General features: G+C 39.8%; 2 protein-coding genes across 7 annotated transcripts; one reads left to right on the top strand and one right to left on the bottom strand.

The window, feature by feature from the left end:
* The first annotated feature begins 49 nt into the window (after positions 1-49).
* UFSP2 (UFM1 specific peptidase 2) lies at positions 50-15,978 on the top strand. Of its 5 annotated transcripts, none has more exons than XM_052779860.1 (12): positions 50-147; positions 2,069-2,147; positions 4,000-4,180; positions 4,259-4,325; positions 4,661-4,815; positions 5,622-5,814; positions 7,323-7,469; positions 8,507-8,671; positions 10,001-10,125; positions 12,225-12,301; positions 13,757-13,881; positions 15,338-15,978. In XM_052779860.1, exons 1-12 carry the CDS (start codon positions 106-108, stop codon positions 15,422-15,424), a joined length of 1,443 nt encoding a protein of 480 aa, XP_052635820.1. In that variant the 5' UTR covers positions 50-105; the 3' UTR covers positions 15,425-15,978. The 5 variants fall into 5 exon arrangements, with proteins under 5 accessions (XP_052635820.1, XP_052635819.1, XP_052635821.1 ...); XM_052779859.1 differs by having other exon boundaries at positions 4,658-4,815; XM_052779863.1 differs by lacking the exon at positions 50-147 and adding an exon at positions 367-659 and having other exon boundaries at positions 4,658-4,815.
* ANKRD37 (ankyrin repeat domain 37) lies at positions 6,254-18,825 on the bottom strand. 2 transcript variants are annotated; one of them, XM_052779864.1, is made up of 5 exons: positions 18,587-18,825; positions 18,100-18,252; positions 17,306-17,397; positions 16,535-16,764; positions 6,254-6,705 (listed from the first exon to the last, which is right to left on the bottom strand). In XM_052779864.1, the coding sequence occupies exons 1-5, from the start codon at positions 18,791-18,793 to the stop codon at positions 6,611-6,613; spliced, it is 777 nt and encodes a 258-aa protein (XP_052635824.1). In that variant the 5' UTR covers positions 18,794-18,825; the 3' UTR covers positions 6,254-6,610. The 2 variants fall into 2 exon arrangements, with proteins under 2 accessions (XP_052635824.1, XP_052635825.1); XM_052779865.1 differs by lacking the exon at positions 6,254-6,705 and adding an exon at positions 10,649-16,226 and having other exon boundaries at positions 18,587-18,809.
* Positions 18,826-18,975: the final 150 nt, after the last annotated feature.

The raw sequence follows: 18,975 nt of genomic DNA, 5'->3' as shown, positions 1-18,975 counted from the left end.
CGGGGGAGGAGGGGGGGCGGGCAGCTTCTCCGCTCCGCCCCCGCCGCACCTCTCCAGCTCGCGCGGCGCCTCCCCCGGGGTCGGGAGCGCGCGTGCGCGGGGAGGATGAGGCCGGGCTCGGCCCCCGCTGCGGCGCTGACTGACGTGGTGAGTCCGCCCCTTCCCCGGGGACACCGCGGGTGGGGGGGACCGCGGCGGTGGGGAGGGCTCCCGCTCGGGCTGGGCTAGCAGCGGGGCCGGGGGCTTGCCCTAAAGGCTCCCCCCCACACCCCGCGGCCGTTTCCACCCGCCACCCGGGACGGCCGCGGGGGAGGGGTCTGCGGCGCCGCCCCGTCCCGTGGCGAGCGGGGCTGGCTGGGGGCTGGTGTCGGCCTGCGCGGTCCCGGGTGGGCGCTCCGCCGCGGCGTTCGGGCCTCCAGCCCCCGGGGGCAGCTGGCGGGGGGAGCTGTCGAGGCCCCTTGGGCGGCTCAGGGGGCGAGGCCCGCCCTTTCTGCAGGGCCCGGGCCGTGTCGGACGGGGCAGCGGCAGCTCCCGCGCTGCCCCCCCCTTCGTCCGCCCCTCGCAGCAGCCTTCCCCGTCGCCCTCGGGGACCCTGGGGCTCTCTCCCTCGGCCTGGGCGGCTCGTGTCAGGGATTTGTCGGAAGACGTCATCATCCGTGGTGAGCCACTGTCAAGAGGCCACGTCCTCTCTTGCTCCTTCTGCAGAGCTCTGCTTTTCGTTCACGAACGTTATTCTTGCCTTGTAATAATTCAGATAAAAAACGTCTTTTACGTCAACCCAGGCAAACTTCTTTTTCACGTGCTGGCACTTGTGGATCCCACACTCCTAGGCCTTTTTCGTGTAGATAGCTGTGTTATCTAAAATAGTTCCCGGGTTATGCTTCAGGAACCAAAATGTTAGACATTGCAATCTTGCTTTTTCGTTTCTTGGACTAAACTTTGGCACTCCAGAATCACGGAAACCTGAAAATCCATCACCCAAAGCCGAAAGTGTAGATGCTTGCATTTTCATCAGGCATGCATATCTTTTTTGATATTTCTGCTTAGAGTACCTCTAATGGAAAGAAAATTAGTCCTCTGTTTTGATTCTTTTATTTCATGAATAATGATAGCATTGCACCTGGAAGTTTCCCATACTTTGTAAGCAAACAGTCATGCGGTAAGCCTCTCCAAAAGGTCTTAGTGTAATTATTCTTACAGGTGTTTGGTGGCTTTTTTTAGAGCAATTAAGGCTGTAAAGCATTTCGTTGTGTGGACTGTTAGTTTGCGCAATACCCACGCTCTTCTGGGTTGTCACGTTTTGTTCCTCTCTGTACTGGCACAACTTTTTGTAGCAGTATGTTGAACTTCACTGGGAATTGATCTGGCTGAAAAAATTTTCTCTCAGTAAAAGGGTCATTTTCCATCTGGATGAGTTCTCTGATGAAGTTCGTGTTAAAATGTCTCCAACGGGCAGTTGTGGGGACACAGAGCAGGGACGTTGGAAGGGGAAAGAAACAGCTGGGTGGTCTCTGTGCTGGCATAAGCAAGCAGCTCTTCTGTCAAATGTGAAACTCACCCTGGGTTCTAGAGGTTCTGTGTGTGTGCGCATGCCTTTGGGGTTTTTTTTGTTTCCCTGAAGCTGTGATTTCCTAACCAAGATGAATGCACACTTAGAGATGTGCTTAATGACCTCTCTGCTCTAATGCTTAGAGCAGTCCTAGGTTTACTTGAACTGGAAGATGACCCATAAGATGCAAAACATGACGTTTGGATTGAAACAATGACATTTTATCCCAAATATTTCTAAATGGTAAAAGCATAGAATTAAGACTTTCTTGTTTAGGTAGGAAATGTGTTTTAAGGACTGTGCTTACAGCAGTACTCATGTAATTGAGGTACTGGCTCCAGCAACTATGTGCTGCTGTACCACTCACTTCCCTGTTTATTCACTGGCCTTTCATACCCTGAGCAGCTGCAGTAATTACCGGTGTGCTTGCACACTGTGGTATCATAACAATCAATTGTAACTTGAGAAAAAGCATGTTGAAATAGCTATTCATTTTCATTGCTTCTTTTTTCTCCTTAGGTAATTCTAGAAGCTATGGATATACTCTTTAGAATAAGAGGAGGCTTGGATCTTGCATTTCAGCTAGCAACTACTGATGGTGTGTCTATAAGACTATGACAGATTTTTTAACATTTATATAAATAACCTTTTATTAATTAACTAGTTATTACAATGTTTATTTTCTTGGTATTTCACCAGTTAAGTGCTTCTTCCCAAACCTGTGAAGATTTAAGTACAGAAAATTATATTCTTTATCTCCATTAATTTTCTGACAGTCTTTTTCCATTGTATGTTTTTTACTTTCATTTGAAGTAAAGTTTAAATTGCCATTTTTAGGTCACTTTATTTACATATTTTTCCTACTTAGGGATATGGTATTGGGATCACTTTTCAGTTTGAATCCAAAGTTGGCCCTGAAATTCTAAGCAAGCAGAGAATAACTTAATGACAATATAATCCTGCTATAACCAAATTCATTAATAATACAGTTTTGAGATTGTGGTCCAGTCTTTCTAGAGAAATAAAGATGATGAACAAGCTAAGTAGTTACCTTATTGAATTTAGGCAGGATTGGCTACTGCAGTTCCATGTGATAACAAGGGACTAGATCATATGGCGTTAAGAGGCTCCTCTAGTCCCACGTTCTTACAGTAATGTGACGTTCGCTTCAGAAAGTCTGCTCAAGGCTATCGGTGGCCACTGAGCTATCATAGGGCCAAGTGCAGAAGGATGGTGTCTTTAGCTCAACCGTAGCTCATTCTGCATTTTAAAAGGACATGTCTTTACTAGAAACTCTGAATTCAGTGCTAGTGAACCTTGAAAAGGAACTTAGGCTCATTTCAGTTCATGATGTGCAATAGAAGTGTTGAATAGTTGGCCTAATGCATAGCAACTTTTTGTGAATTGCATCCTCAGAGAAAGGCTATTTATTTGACTTTGTTTACAGTGTAGTGAATTTTAACCACAGTGAAGCAGAGTGATATTCAGATTGTCCATGTGCATGGTATTCACGCCTGTTAGTGTGTAAATATGGCAGACCACTCCTTTTGAAGGCAGTGAGGCTTTTCTTTTGGAGTTTTGTTTGATTTTTCCAATAGTGTAGTTTTTACAGACTTCTAGTGCAAAAGTCAACTAATAGTGGCCAAATCTAAGTTAACACATTAAAGAAATACAATTCAGCTTAGTCTTTGATAGCTCATTAGGCTTTGTGTAACTTGTTGCATTCTAAGTAATGTTTTTTAATCTCCTCAGTAAGGAAAACAATGTTGGTAATGTGTAAAAGTTGCTCTGTCATATCCAGTATTGGCTCATGTTGTAAGGAATGGGTGAAACTTAAAAACTCAAGTCAAGCTCTGACAGACAACTGTCTATACTGGTAATAAAGATTCAGGCTGACCAGGGTGTGGCTGACAGTTACAGGTTTATGTTGGCCAAAATTTAGTCTGCAGCCGGAGAGAGGAGGCCCTGCTTTTCCAAAAATTTAGTATATTTTTGGTTTGTATTTCTGAATAATGATATTGATCCAAAACATGTGACTCAGATTGAATCTTTCCAGGATTTACTCAAAAGACTAAATAAAACCTTATGTAGAAGTTTGTCTGTACACAGAAGTTCGTTTGCAACTGTAGGCTTGGTTAATAGTTATTGATGTGAGAATCGACTACAGTGTAGGTTATTCTTCTGTAATTCATGCAGCTCTTCGTATTTGACAGCATTTGAGAGAAACAGTACACTTATGTTCAGGCAGGTATGAATGTGAATGTTTGAGACAGACCTGCTAAGCGAAATCTCATCTCAGTTTCTCTTTACATAGCCATTTTTCTGATCATAACAGCACTTACATTTTTATTCCAAGTCAAAACATATAAATTTTTTAAAAATGTATGTCCAGCAGCTATAACAAAAGTGAGGGAATTTTCTAGGCTAATTGTATCCTTATTGTGTTTCAGAGGCATCAACAAAAAAGGCATTAGGATATGTTTTCAGTGATCTTGCAAACAAACTGTCCTCAGATGTTCTTGTATTAAGAATTTGCCACAGTTCAGTCTATGTGTGGCCTAACAGTGGTATGAACACTGTTCCAGAGCTGACTGATGATTCTGCTTGTAAGGAGATAAGACGATTTATACAGTGAGTATATTTAATTTATATTTTTTATAATAGATTAATTTCATATTATAGAAATTTCTCTTTCTGTTGATTCTTCAGATTTAATCAAGATGATGAGACCAAACGAAAGCTTGGCAAAAAAAAGGATAAGAAGTTACAAGATACGGTATGTGTCTCACCACACTAATAAATTATATCAGACAACCTATCATTTAAACATTTTTAGATCTTCCCTCCCTAGGCTTTTCTGTACACAGACAGACATTGACGTGACTCGAAAGAATCCTTTTAAAGTCATTGAGACTCAGCGTGAATGCAGGGATCCATCTACAGTAGATCAGCATGTAGAAGTTTGTTTTTAAGATTACGAGTTTTGGGGTTTTTTTAACCCCAAGTATTTCATTACTGAGTTTGATACTAAATATCTACAATGTTACTTTTGCCTTTTTGGTGCATGTGGTGTTGGAGATGTACTATTGGTGTCTTTATTCTCTGCAGCAGCAGATAGTCAATATAGACCTCATGTTGGAAATGACATCTTCATTAGCTGCTTTGACTCCAGTCATTGAAAGGGAAAATAAGGAACACCACTACATAAATATGACATTACCAGTTGATGTTATTGTATCTGTTTCTCCAGAAGAAACATGGGGAAAGTAAGTGTTATCCTAAGCTTGTAATTTTTCAACTTCGTTTCTGCTTTTTCTTGAAATAATGAAGTAAAGCTATATCATTAATCAGTTTAATGAAGTAGCATATAGTATTTTTGTAATGGAAATTAACTGTGTAAATAATAAAAGCTGCTGTAGACAGCTGTTAGCTTTAATAATCTTGAAACACAATCCTTCTGCTATCTACAAAAAATTCAGTTTATCAGTGTCTGATAAATTGATAACTCGTAACCATTGCTTAGCAAGGACTTGAGAAAGTCAGGAAAATGTTCTAAAAATTCTTCTAAGTATGTAAGTGTGTATAAAAGAAAGAGTTGGAGTGTATTTGATGAGTTTGTAATCTCAGTACTACGTTAGGAGCTGCAGCTGGCTAGGTGAAGGTGGAAAACATTAAGAGTCTTCCTCTGTAATTTTTCCTTGCATTTTTTCCATAGGATTTGACTCTGAAGGATGCTAAATGGGGTGGATAAAATGCAAACAACCCCATATAGTCATATCTGTAACTTTTATTTCAGCAAATGCTCATAATGGTTGTGTTTCTGATACAAGACCAGGGTACCTCCACTTCGGAGGGTTGAATCACTAGGGAGTAGTTTCTGTGTGCAAACATGCTTTGAGTAAAGCATGGTGAGGTTCTGTCCTTCTCTGTGGGAGTGGAAGAATGGAAGTAGTAAGTTCATCAGACCAGGTGCAGATATGCATATAAGTATTGTATAACTATCAGAGCTATGAGAGAAAATGACCTACCATCACTGTTCTACTTTTAAAATATTCTCCCTTATACTTTGCAGGGTACAAAATCTCCTGGTGAAAGCAATTCACAGGCAATTAACTGACATGGAAAGATGTATCATGAAATATATGAAGGGAACATCAATTGTGGTACCAGAACAATTTCATTTCATGTTACCAGGAAAAAATCACCTTGTAACAATCTCGTATCCTACAGGTATTTCAGATGATCAACTGGAAAGTTACAGAAAGGTAAAGCCAACAAATACTAACAGAACCTGATTTTTTTTTTTTAATTATTATTATTATTATTGTAACTGAAGCATTGGTAAAGCTTTTCATTTAGGTAACGTAGAATAAATACTAACAGATACTGCTATTTTTTAAATTTATTTCTATTATAACTGAAGCAGTATACTGAATGTGGAAGCTTGATTTATTAGAAGTTATTTTACAAAATGTGCCAGATCTCATTTTTGCAAGGGGACAATAGAAACTTTAAAACTACATAGGATTTGGTTTAGATAGGTTTTATCTAAATTACACTTCTGGTACTGTATTCTTGGAATTTCTCCACTTCCATGGTGGAATATCAATTACTTCTAGTGTGTTATTACTCTCAGGCTTTAACACGTGTCCTGAAAGGGTTAGGGTTGGGTTTTTTTGTTTTGGGTTCTTTCTTGGGGTTATGTGTTGTTGGGGTTTTTTGTTTGTTTTGGGGAGGCTGCTTTTTCTGGCTCACATGTGACCAGCCTTAGCTAGCTTGTTTGGTTTTTGCCTTCTGGGTTGGCACATCTAGAAAAAGGAAAATGGATGAGGTGGAAAAATGTTCTGATGTGGCAGTCCTTTCAGATTGAGACGTGTACCTGGCAGATACCGGTTCAGGTCACACAGTTACACATACTGAGAGTGAGGAAAGAATCTTCTGCTGCCTTAGAGGTGTAGAAGCCATGGGGATTTTTCATTTTCTTCTGTGTGAAACATTACTGGGTATATAAAACCTAATCAGTTCCTTGCATTTGCAGAGGCCTCAGGCACTGATGGCACATTAAGTCTTTACTGCTCTCTGTCTTCTGTTCACTCTTATCCACTGATTGCGAAGTGTTCCGGTGGCTAATGTAGTTGGGTTCAGTGTTGGGTCATCTGCGTAAAATGTATTACCCGCGTTACACACATTATCCTAGATTATCTCGTCATTCCTTTCACTCTTAAGCTCTGTGAAATAAGACAATATATCTCTTTAAATGTGGCTGCTGTGTTGTAAACAGTGCTTAAGAGATTTAAAAATAGACTGAACCTGCTTAAACCATAAGCTCAGTATCTTTACTTTGTCTCAGTATGTGGTATTTGTATGTCTTCAATATTAGTTAAGATTATAATTCAGAGTGTGTGTATCTGTACTACTACATAGATAAAACAGTAATCCTTTTTTATTATGGTGTATTTTATCATACTTTCATAACACACTTGTCACTCATGGTATCTTCAGCGAGGCTCCAGCGGCAGGCGTTACGTAACAGGCCCGTGTGAAATAGTGGGCCCTTTAGATAGGAGGTAACCCTGCATGAGCTTCCTTTGAGAGGTGAGATCTAGTAGTAAATATATATGCTGAATATTTAATTAAGCAGATTTTAATATATTAATTTTGCTAAACTGTGCTGTTAAAAATGTTTATGTCTCTATTGTTACATACAATGTGATGTTTCTTTTAACCCAAAATTTGAATTGTGCTCTTTATTTTTATTTGAACTTGCATGTAGGAATTGCATGGGTTATTCAATCTGCCTTGTGACAGACCATATTTCAAGAGAGCAAATGCTTACCATTTTCCAGATGAACCATATAAAGATGGATATCTCAGAAATCCACATTTGCATCTTAATTCACCTGGTACAGAGTCTGGTATGGTAAGTTTAAATTGAAACACTTGTAAGAAAGTACTTTTTATTTTAGCTGAGATTTGTTATTAAAAGAAGTAATTTAGATAGTCGGTATTGTATAGATGAGAAAGCGAAGTAACTGACTTGGCCTTTTAAGCAAAAGGGCTTCTCTGCACAAAATGGCATTGCTTTAGTTATATTTGTCCCAAAGAAATTGCATTTTCTTGGAAAAGGATGTTGTCGTGGTTTAACCCCAGCCAGCAACTAAACACCACGCAGCCGCTCACTCACTCCCCCCCACCCAGTGGGATGGGGGAGAAAATCGGGAGAAGAAGCAAAACCCGTGGGTTGAGATAAGAACGGTTTAATAGAACAGAAAAGAAGAAACTAATAATGATAATGATAACACTAATAAAATGACAACAGCAATAATGAAAGGATTGGAATGTACAAATGATGCGCAGTGCAATTGCTCACCACCCGCCGACCGACACCCAGCCAGTCCCCCGAGCGGCGAATCCCTGCCCCCCACTTCCCCGTTTCTGTACTGGATGGGACGTCACATGGTATGGAATACACCGTTGGCCAGTTTGGGTCAGGTGCCCTGGCTGTGTCCTGTGCCAACTTCTTGTGCCCCTCCAGCTTTCTCACTGGCTGGGCATGAGAAGCTGAAAAATCCTTGACATTAGTCTAAACACTACTGAGCAACAACTGAAAACATCAGTGTTATCAACATTCTTCGCTCTGAACTCAAAACATAGCACTGTACCAGCTACTAGGAAGACAGTTAACTCTATCCCAGCTGAAACCAGGACAGATGTACACATTTTTTGCATGTATTTTAAAAGTTTCTCAGAACCAGGACAAGAATCTGAAACTATGAACAGAGATGTTGAGGAGACAAAAACAGGAGTAACCATGTATGAATAACAACCCTTCAATTCTTCCAAAGATTCGCAGTCCCCAGCTGAAAGCTTTTACAGTGCAAGTGACAAGACATATGACTTCTCTGAAAATTGATGCAAGTGTGATCAGATTCATTTGTATTATCTCTTTCTGTGCAGATTTATTTAGTACATGGTGTATATAGTTATCACCACTATATGCAGGATCGGATTGATGACAGTGGTTGGGGCTGTGCCTATCGGTCTTTGCAGACAATCTGTTCTTGGTTCAAGCACCAAGGTTACATTGATAGACCTATACCAACACACAAGGAAATTCAACAGGTACAGAACATTTAAGCAGATTATTATATGTGTGTTTCTGTAGATTATTTTTAAAATATCAAATTCATATATTTTAGACTTTTTGGATTTGTGTGATATTTTTCTCTCTTAAATCAAACTGTAGTAGTTCTAAATTATTATTTTTAACAAGTTTTATTATAGGAGATATGTTTCCAAATGTTTATCACTGGCAGGTGACACTATGTGTACAAATGAGACTCATTAAAATAGTCTTCTAAATACTTCCTTGGATTAGTGTTCTATTAGAAGCTCAAATTATGACATTTTCACTGTTTTTGCCAAATGAAAGGAAACAAAGAAACCAATGTGTCATACTAAAATCAGTTTTTAAACTGACTTTTTGTATTCAGTGACAGCTGAATTTAGTCCCCAGATGCTATGCTATGCTGCCTTTTGCAACTTTGTCTTTGAGAGTAGTGGCCTTTTTCTGTTTTTTGAACTATCCTTCACTTCTTTTTCTATTGTGAATTCAAATGCATACCTGAATATGTTTGTTTCTGTTAACAGCACTAAATAAAAACTGTGGGCTTGGGTAGCTAATATTGTATGCCTAGCAAGAAATACTGCAATTATCTTCAGTCTTCTAAAAAGTTCTTTGTGTTTTATTTATTTACTGAACATTTTTGGCAAAGTTTGATTCAGTCCATAAAACAACTTTCATCATACCTAGCAGGGATGTGAGCACTAAAACTGCATTTCCTGAACATGTCTCAGTCCACACCTAAACCTAAAAGCAACTGAAGTCCATGCACTCCTGTAGTATTTTTAGACATCTGGAAGAGGCACTAGCCTTCAGGAGACTTTGTGGGCTTTGTATCCTGAGCTGAAAATGCCCCTCTGAAGTGCTGCATGTAACATATAAGCCTCAAAATGGAGAAGAGTTTAAAATAAAGCACAACCTTTGGTGTATTTCAGTGGCCTCTTCCTCAGAGCACTATTTCATGGATCCTTTTCTCAGATGCTTTGAATGGGGATCCAGGTACTTCAGCCTGCAAAGTGGCTTCTGCAGTACAAGTGGTGCCCTCCATTATTAGACAGCTTGGTGCTCACCATCCCAGCTTGAAGTCTGCCTGCGGACCTGGTGTTATATTCTGTGCTTATAGGCACTGTTCTGTATTAGTTTTCGAGTGACATTTCCAAAACAGAACTGCAATGAATGAATTCAACATCCATTTGTCTGTTTTTGACTGGCTATGTTCAAAATACATTCCCATATATATAAACCAACTTTGTTCACAATAAGTGGTGGAATTGCCTACTATGTGTTGTTGACGGTTGTTTTTCTTCTTCATTGTGATGTTGCAAAAGGCACTGGTTGATGCTGGAGACAAGCCGGCAGCATTTGTTGGGTCACAGCAATGGATTGGTTCAATTGAGGTACAGCTTGTTTTGAATCAGCTTTTTGGAATAACATCAAAAATATTATTTGTCAGGTAAGAATCAATATCTATTTAATAGCTCAGTAATTATTAAAAAGACTCAATGCCTTAAAATCCAAATTACAATACATGGGAGAATAGGGGTAATAAAATGGATAATAAATCTTTTAAGGGTTCCTTGTTCATAAAACCTGTATTCCTGCCTTTGTTGTGCTAAGTACTTACAGATGAAGGCATTGCTGAATTTCTTGGGGGCTTCGGGTTCCAGTTTGGAGTTGCTGTAAATTGCCTAAAGATATGCAAATTGATGTGGAATTCAGGCTATTCCTTTGCACCACAAACATAATTTTTGAAGCAGGCACACAGTCTGGCAGTCACAACGAACTGAAAGCACATTGACAGTAAATCATTACTTCATCCACAGAGCTAACCTGTCAGTTCAGGATTGAGGCAAATTGCTGAGCAGCCTGGAAATAGTGTTCTCTTTTCTGGGTTTGTGTGACAGATAAAACAAGGGATTTGTTTCCGTTCTGGCAATCTGACACTCTCATACACAATAAAGAACCCAACAAATATATTTGGGAGAAAAAGAATGATGTTCAGCATTTATTAGAAGTTAAATTACTGGATTTTTATCATTTAGGCAGCACTAAGCAGACTAACAAATCCCTGAATGTTTTGTGATAAATACAATCATGAAATAAAGAAGATATACTAACTTAGCGTTTATAAAAATTCTAGTCAAAGTACTACTCATGTTTATTTAGAGTAAATTCTACTGTAGATATTCTAAAAGAGCAGGTGACCATGGTGATGGTGATCCTTAACGGTAGGAAAATAGTTCAGTTCTTCAATCTTTGTAAAGCTTTATGCAGCCAATTTTAATCTTTTTTTGTTCCAGAGCTTATATTTGCAGATGATCCACCTATTATTTATAGCAGCTGTGACAGGCTCTGCCAGTATGAAGGTTTTTATTCCTGCACGTAAGAATATAGAGTAGATGCCTTTGTGAACTCGGTAGAATTGCTCATAGTGCTGCTACAAGGGAGCACCAGTGTTTTTCAAGATTATGAAAAGCCAACATCACTACCATGTTGAGAAGAAGAAATGTCATGCATATCTTTCAGCTGGTCACTGGCAGTGGATAGCATTTTTGTCTTGGGCTTATTTCCAGCTAGCACCTCTAACTCTTTTTGGAAATAAGACTTCACAGCTGCACCAGCAGCACTAGTACTGAATCCATTATTGTAAATGCACCATTTCCCAGAGTTCCAGTTTTGTATTCTGTCTGCATTTAATCCATTTCTTCAGGACCTTGAGAAGCAGGCACACAAGCTTTCTTTGGGTTTTCAAAAGGTTAACCACTATATATGAAGACATATAAAGACAAGATGTTAAAAATATCTGTATTAATTTCCTTGCCTAGTTTCTGTCACCACTTTTGGGAGTACTGTCAGTCTTCTAAGGGGAATACAAGTCTCCATCAGACATACGTCTTCAGCTCCAAATCCTGGAGTGCGTGCATGTATTAGGAGTGTGCCTTTTTCTTCCATGTAGACTTCTTTTGTCTGGAGCTGGTCCCCATAGTTGAAAAGGAAAGCAGGGAGTTTATAACAAAGCTTAGTTCAGTGTTGCTTTGAACAGATTACTAATGTTACTTGAGATTTGATTTTTAAAGCCAACTCTGGTAGGAGTACTGCAATTGCTTGTGCAATTACAGTGGAAACCTGTCTTAAGAGATGTCATTATAAACACCTTTATCAACACCTTATTTTTGTTGTTTCTGATGAAGTTCTGTTACTTCAGACTTCCCCCTGCTGACAGATGTAGCCAGTCTGTTTTTCAGACGCTTGGAGGGACCCACTGGGGTTTACCAGCTGTCCTCACTGTGGGAGACAAGCAGCAGACGTGTTATAGAAGCTGGGTGACTCCAGGTGCTCAAGTGGCAACTAGGCTTACAGCAGATTCTTTGGTCCAACCAGAATCTGTAAGTTGTGTTAAAAAACTTTTTTTCAGATTGTCCCAGGATGTTTACACAGGAAAAGTCTAAGCCACTTTCTAATCAGTTACCTATGTAGTTAACGGGTATAATGGATAATTAGAGAATTAAGCCTAGTGAGGATTTCAAATCTATTGTTGTTTTTCTTACCTAGCCAGGGTTCTGAACTAGCATTGCAGGGAAGAGAGCTTGCTAATCATTTCAAGACTGAAGGAACTCCAGTTATGATTGGTAAGTGCTCAAGTATCGAAGAATTCCAATGACAGTGCATGGCCTCCCTATGCTGAATTTCATTTCAATTAAAAACTCATTCAGTTTATTGTACAAGAGTTAATCAAAACTCTAGATGAATTAAAAATTATGCTTTTCCCAACAGAACCTGGAAAACGATGCAATTTAGTCTGGCTGGTATCTTTTCACTCAGTATTTCTCCCAAGCTCAGTATAAAACCTGGTAACAAAAGTCAATCTGAATGGTGTTCTTCAAAACTGCTGTTAAAGTCGGAACTCGAGAGCTGAGTTCATACAGTTCCCCAAAATTTCCCATGACAGAAGAGTAGTGTTTATCTGGCTTTGAAGAGAAGGGTATCATCCCAGTTCTTTTTAAGACCAGTTTTAATAATATGAAATGTTGGTAACATAAGAAATGCCATTTGTAACAACGCTGTAACTTTAATTGAACTATTTCCAAGACAGCTGTGGCTTAGAAAATGAAGAATATTGAATATACGGTTTTCAGCTTTAACAAGATTTTAATTTTAGCAGTTCTTGCAATCTGTATTTGGCACTCCATAAAGACAGTGTTACTGTCTCAAAAAGTCCAGATTTTGGTATGAAATATTTTTGGCCTTTCAGCAGCCTTTTTGTCTGAATTTCAAGAATTTAGAATCCTATATTGAAAAATCTTTTAGTCTGTAACTTATCATTCCCTGTAATGCTTTCTTGTAGATTGGTTTAATTGTTGTTGTTGTTGGAGGGGCGGAGGTTGGCTTTTTGGTGTGGGTTTTGGTGATTTTTTTTTTTTTTTTCGCTTGTGTTCTTTTGGGGTTTTTGCAATTCCTATCTGTTGTGTGGAGTCATTACTACAGTATCCCAAGGACATAAACTCCTCATGCTATCTGAAAGAAACATGCAAGAGTCGACATGTAGCCAGCTCATCAAAATAACCCCTTTCCCTGTTTGCAGGCTAGAGGAAGGGGAGTTAGAAATTACTACTCTGCCCCTAATATCCATTGATGGAACTTAGTAGAAAACAGCAGATAATCCTTATCCAGAAATTCTGATTTCTGTTCTAATTTTAGTCCTTTTACAACCAGGAAGTTTTCCAGATCCCTTTTCTACAGTTAAGTTTCTTTAAAGAAAGAGTGAGCAAAACAGATGTTTGAAATATTCTTGACTTCATGTGGTGGAATTGTTGAGGATTTAACCCGCCTTGCTGACATGGAAGAACTTTGGAAAGTAAATTCTCTAGTTGTAGTAAGTAAAGTAAAATAAGTAATCTTCCCTAGTTGTAGTAAAGATACGTTGTTTAATAATGTAAAGAATCTTATGTAGAACAGCTTCAGAATCATTTTGATAACCAAGCTAATCTGTTAATAGAAAGTGTTGATATACTTTTATTTGGCTAAATGTGCAAGCCTAAATTTCAGTGAAAAATTTTTAGCAATTTGTGTTCCTCCTATTTTAGGTGGAGGTGTTTTGGCTCACACAATATTAGGAGTGGCTTGGAATGAGATTACAGGGCACATAAAATATTTGATTCTAGACCCACATTACACTGGAGGAGAAGATCTGCATGTTATTTTGGAAAAGGTGAGGCTTGATGTACATGTATATATACACATATGTATGTATATATGTATATTTTGGCATTAAACAAATAATGTACAGCCAAATACAAATTGGCCATTCTATAGCATCTCCATTCCTTACGGAGGCAGTGCAGATCCCAGTTAACCTGCACATAAGCTACTCTACTGTTAGCCTCTGAAACTTGTTGTCTTTAGAGAAGATATATTGGGTCAGCAACCACATAAAGTTGTTACAGTACAAAGAAATGTTCTTTACTGTCTCTGAATTAAACCATCTCCCCTTTTACCCAGTAGTATATACAATAAATGTGTTTGGTATTTTGAATGCAACAGAAAAATCTGTTCAGCCTGTAAAATGCTGTTACTGAAGCAGAGAAGATAACCATTTATTTAAAATTTAAATTTTATTTTTTAAAAATCCAACACTAGGCATTCTCAGATCAGGCCTTGAACCAAGTTTAAAGGGCAGGTACTGAGCTGTTTTGAAAAACTGGGAAAACTCTAAAGAACTAAAGGGTATGTACTGTTATATCCATATTTAAAGCTACTAAAAGGGATGACACAGCATGTTACAAAAGAGTAAACATATATTGTCAGAAATGTAAACTGTGGCTAAATCATCCTACATGTCTTAAGTAATCAGTTTCTTTTCTGTTCTTCATGTTAAGTTGCAAATAGCAACTTTTATTTTGTATCTTTATTTGACACCCTTGGGTTGGGCCCAACTAGAAGAGCTGTTGAAGAAACATTTTGCTAGCCCTGTAATGATTAAAGCTTGAAATGAATACAGAAAGTAAGTTATTTCCAACGAACATGTAGAACCAAAGGCTGTTACAGCTACAAGGTGCTCAGGAATGGTCCAGGAGGATAAAATGAATGCAGAACCCCCTTTCCTCATCCAAAGTGGCAGGGTAGGGGAGGAACTGAGGTGGACTGAAAGTTTGTAGCTCTTTTCTTCAAAAGCACCTCATATACTTACGTAGTACTCTGCCATCTTAAGAGCTTTGTTTTGACTGTTTTTCTGCTAAATCATGATCAACAGCACACCTTCTGATATTAAGAACTCTGCCTCTGAAATATCAGCTATTACTAAAGAGGGCAAGCATTCAAGACAAGAGAAATGGAAACTGCGAGAATGATAAGAGTTTCAGAATAGTACTAGTCTCTCTGTAGCAGCAGCAGGGATGGAGGGGGGAGATGCTACTGTTTTGGAGGTGAGCTAGGGTGGGGAGGGAGGAAGGAGGAGAGAGAGACTTTGCAAAATGTTTTCTGTTAATGTGTTTCCAGGCATGTAGAGAACTTTCTGAAAATTGTGTGTTGTTGCATTCTATAGATATTTGAAAATAATTCATACAGCTTAGATTAAAATCAGTAAAATAAAATAGACCCAATAGTAGTAGATAGGAAAAACAGAATTCTTAGTAGATTTAAATGCTGTCTTGCTTTTTCTTGGACAGGGCTGGTGTGGATGGAAGGGCCCGGAGTTCTGGAACAAGGATGCCTATTATAACCTATGCCTACCTCAACGACCAAAAACTATTTAAATTCCACTGTTACACTGGAACATGTTAAGACAGAATACTAGCTGATCTAGATATAACTGTCTTGTTATTTATCAAAATAATGCTTTAAGTCAATCAAAACCCAGCTGAAATAGAAATGTTGCTTCGAGTAATTTAAATTAAGAAATATTTTTTCTTAATGAAACCTCTAAAAATACGAGTTGTCTTGATGTGAACTGTATTTCTTACAAATACATTTATTAGGTAACGAATATGCTCTTCTTTTGGCTAGGACAACTTTATGTTTATACAGCATTTTTTGTTATGCTAAAATCTTTACGGATTTTTATTTTATGCCCAGTCCTTTTATTTTATGGACTTCTTTCTTGCCCAAAAGATGAACTGTCCTTTACCTTCAGGTTCCATATAGCCAGCTGTCTTGTGCACTATGAATCTGTTCAAAGGCATTGTTTGCTGCTGGTACTGTTGATAACAGCATTGTAGAAGGGGAGTGGGAGAAAAATGGCTATATGTACAGAATTTTATGAACTTTGTTCTCGTATTTACACAGAATAAAATGTGAGTGAATTGTTGTATGCTCATTTGTTTATAGCTGTATGAATACAACTATTCTAGGAATTAAAAAAAAAAACAAAACAACACAAACCCACAGCAGAGCAGGCTTCTGTAAGAAGTAAAAGTTAACGAGCTTTGCTCCTTCTCAGAAGGCGACAGTGTACCACCATACGCATCTGGCTGCTCAATGCATAGTCCAGTCATGCTTCTTCAGACTTTGGATTCCCCTTGATTTCATTTTGGGATTATGAGCTTTTTCATTTGTCAGCTAGGAGACAAGATCCATCTTACCAACAAATAAGAGTAAGTCTGTAGCTACTCCATCAGTAAAAGTACCTATGATTTCCCCCACCACCACCATGTTAAAGTAGCCTTTTCAGTGGCAGTCTCCATGCACTATCCATTTTTGGCAAGACCGCAACCTTAAATACCTATGCAAGTTGATCCTTACTAGCAGGCTTCTACGTCCAACTGCTATGTATCTAACACCAAATTTATTTACTTAAATGCTAAAAGCATTAAAAAAAAAAGAAAGAAAAATACTCTGAATTGTAGTAAACCAACAGTATTACACACCGTCCGATCTTCTCCTCTTCCTGCTTATGGATCTGTTGGTTTCACTTTCTTGGTTCTGTGCAGCTGGATCCTCTCTCAGCAAGCCATGTTTGTCACTTAGCAAGTAGCCAGACTGTCCTCTCAGTTTCATTGTCTGCGTGTGCTGAATTGTTGTGAGGAACTTGGCACATTCCAGAAACCCATAAGCCAGTGCAAGGTCTGCTGCTGTTTGTCCGCTGTTGTTGCACAAGCTGAAACACATAATTAACAATAACCATTCAATTAAATTGGAATATATATTATGAGCAAGCACCGATCAAGATTAATTAAGTGGTAACTTTAGACAGAGGTATAAAAATAAGTACAGAGAATCAATACCAAAAAGGCTTGTCAAGGGTAGCATGGGGCTCTACTCATACAGAGGGCTGGTATTAAATGCAACAAGGAATAATTATTTTAAAATACATTTGTCATCAGGCTGACTGGCTTAGCATATCAGAAAGGCAAGAGGAAGGTGAGCACAGCATTAGTCAGAATGGAAAACTAACAAGGAGAACTTATGATCAGGAATATTCTCTTAGCAGTTACTATAGAGGTCTGTAACGTGGAACTAAACAACAGCATGTGGTCTATGCTACTTTGGTGTATATAGCAGTTTTTAATACTGCTCTTACGACTATAGTCATGCTATATTTACAGTCTTAGCATGCGCACTCTGAACAAGAAGTGCTGTGTAAAATACATGTATCCTTTGATACTGTTACTGAAATGACTAAATGTAGCTCAACTTACTCAATTTTGGCATCACCAGCAACAAGGAGAGCAAGACATTCCAAACTCCCAACTTTTGCTGCTTTATGAATCGGGGCTTCCCCAAGGCAATCCTGAAAACACAATTTATATATAGCAGTCATTTGAAGGAGGGGGCATAGGATGAAGCTATCTTGTTCTCTAACATGACTGTTTATGGAGAGTTACTCTGTATACCAGTCTGTTGCGAGTTGAGAGATCAAAGGAATACAGCCAGTAAAGTGTACTCAGTAACTGCCATTAAATGGTTACTGCATTCATGACAGTGAAGTAGAAATACTGTCCCATGCAATACTTGTTGTTTAACCTTTACCTTCTAAAAGATTATTTACCCAGAATACACTCTACACTGATTAACAGCATCTTTCGGCACCATTTAGGGATTGCTGTGACCAACAGCTTGCTGCTACCAGCTCAGAGGTATAAGCAAATTAAACTTTGCAGCTAGAGGAAGAATCCTTATGTTTACGGGAAGCAGGGGCAAAATGTCAGAGGAAAAAGGAATACTCATTTGTGTAAAAGAATTAAGTTTTGACATCTGCATGCAGCACTGTAAGTGTGAAAACTGCATTATACGTAGCAAATGAAATCGATAACGCAATATAGACAGGATTTCTGGTTCATGCTAGAATAAAGTTACTGTAAAATAAGCAACCCCAGATACCTCATGCTGTGTATATAAAACCTCTCCTAGATAAAAAAAATACATAAATAATATAAATTGGATTTACTGACATGCCAGATTAGAAGTGGAAGAAACAAAACTGCATTTTTACCTGTTGGTTCAAATTCGCTCCTGTCTGCAGTTGCCAAAGTAGGAAAAAAGCTTCACCACCACAAGCAGCCAAGTGAGCTGGAGACTGACCAAAGGCATCTGCAGGTGCGTTCACACTGGTTCCTGCCTCAAACAGATTGCTGAAACTACCAGACTAAAATAAACAAGATACAAAAAAAAAAAAAAAGAAAAGCAAAGCACAATGTTATTGCCAGTCTAAGCCACGGCAAGTCTAAGAACGCTGCACCATAGCAGCATGGAAACATTCCCCTCGCAAATCATCGGACCTTCGTCTTCCTTGAGACTGCCCTTTTCAACAAAGCAAGCCAAGCATGGCTTTTTTTGGCTTTTAATCTCTTAACCAGAAGTACCGACCGACATCGGCAGCGCCCCAACGCATCTAGCAGCAACTCCAGGCAAACTCCGCTTGCTAACAGCTCCGTAGCTGGGCTCCCGGTAAGACAGAACCGACCTTGCCCAAGCCTCACCTCTGAACTGCAGTCCAGCATCAACATTGCCGCCCTTCGGCTGAGGGCGCCCGGCTCTCCGGGCTCCGGGCTGGCCGAGGCAGCGGGGCCCGGCACGAAGCTCTCCCTACCCCGCGCCTCCCGCGCCGTGACCCACCGGGAGACCCTGCCCGCAGCCCCGCCCACTGCCGGGAGCCGGCTGCGGCACGTACGCAAACACGAGCACATGGGCGGGAAGCCGCCCGGCGGGCTCTGATTGGCCGCCCTGGGGCCGCCGCCCCGCCCCGCCCCGCCTCGGCCTGGCGGCGAGGTGCCGGGAAGCGGGGCTCGCGGCAGGTGGGGCGGCCATGGCGCGCGGGGCAGCCCGGCACGTCCCTCGCACTCTGGCGCGCGCCGAGGGCGGGAAAGGC

This window comes from Harpia harpyja, chromosome 2 (assembly GCF_026419915.1).
Source record: "Harpia harpyja isolate bHarHar1 chromosome 2, bHarHar1 primary haplotype, whole genome shotgun sequence".
Classification (NCBI taxonomy): domain Eukaryota; kingdom Metazoa; phylum Chordata; class Aves; order Accipitriformes; family Accipitridae; genus Harpia; species Harpia harpyja.
This window is presented reverse-complemented; position numbering and strand designations above follow the sequence as displayed.

Excerpts from the sequence above, each read along its gene's own strand:
- ANKRD37 (XM_052779864.1), bottom strand. The coding sequence starts at position 18,793 with ATGTGCTCGTGTTTGCGTACGTGCCGCAGCCGGCTCCCGGCAGTGGGC. Across the intron at positions 17,398-18,099 it reads GAGCGAATTTGAACCAACAG|GATTGCCTTGGGGAAGCCCC; the intron begins GTAAAAATGCAG and ends TTGTGTTTTCAG. Across the intron at positions 16,765-17,305 it reads GCTGGTGATGCCAAAATTGA|CTTGTGCAACAACAGCGGAC; the intron begins GTAAGTTGAGCT and ends TATGTGTTTCAG.
- UFSP2 (XM_052779859.1), top strand. The coding sequence starts at position 106 with ATGAGGCCGGGCTCGGCCCCCGCTGCGGCGCTGACTGACGTG. Across the intron at positions 4,816-5,621 it reads CCAGAAGAAACATGGGGAAA|GGTACAAAATCTCCTGGTGA; the intron begins GTAAGTGTTATC and ends TATACTTTGCAG. Across the intron at positions 8,672-10,000 it reads CACACAAGGAAATTCAACAG|GCACTGGTTGATGCTGGAGA; the intron begins GTACAGAACATT and ends ATGTTGCAAAAG.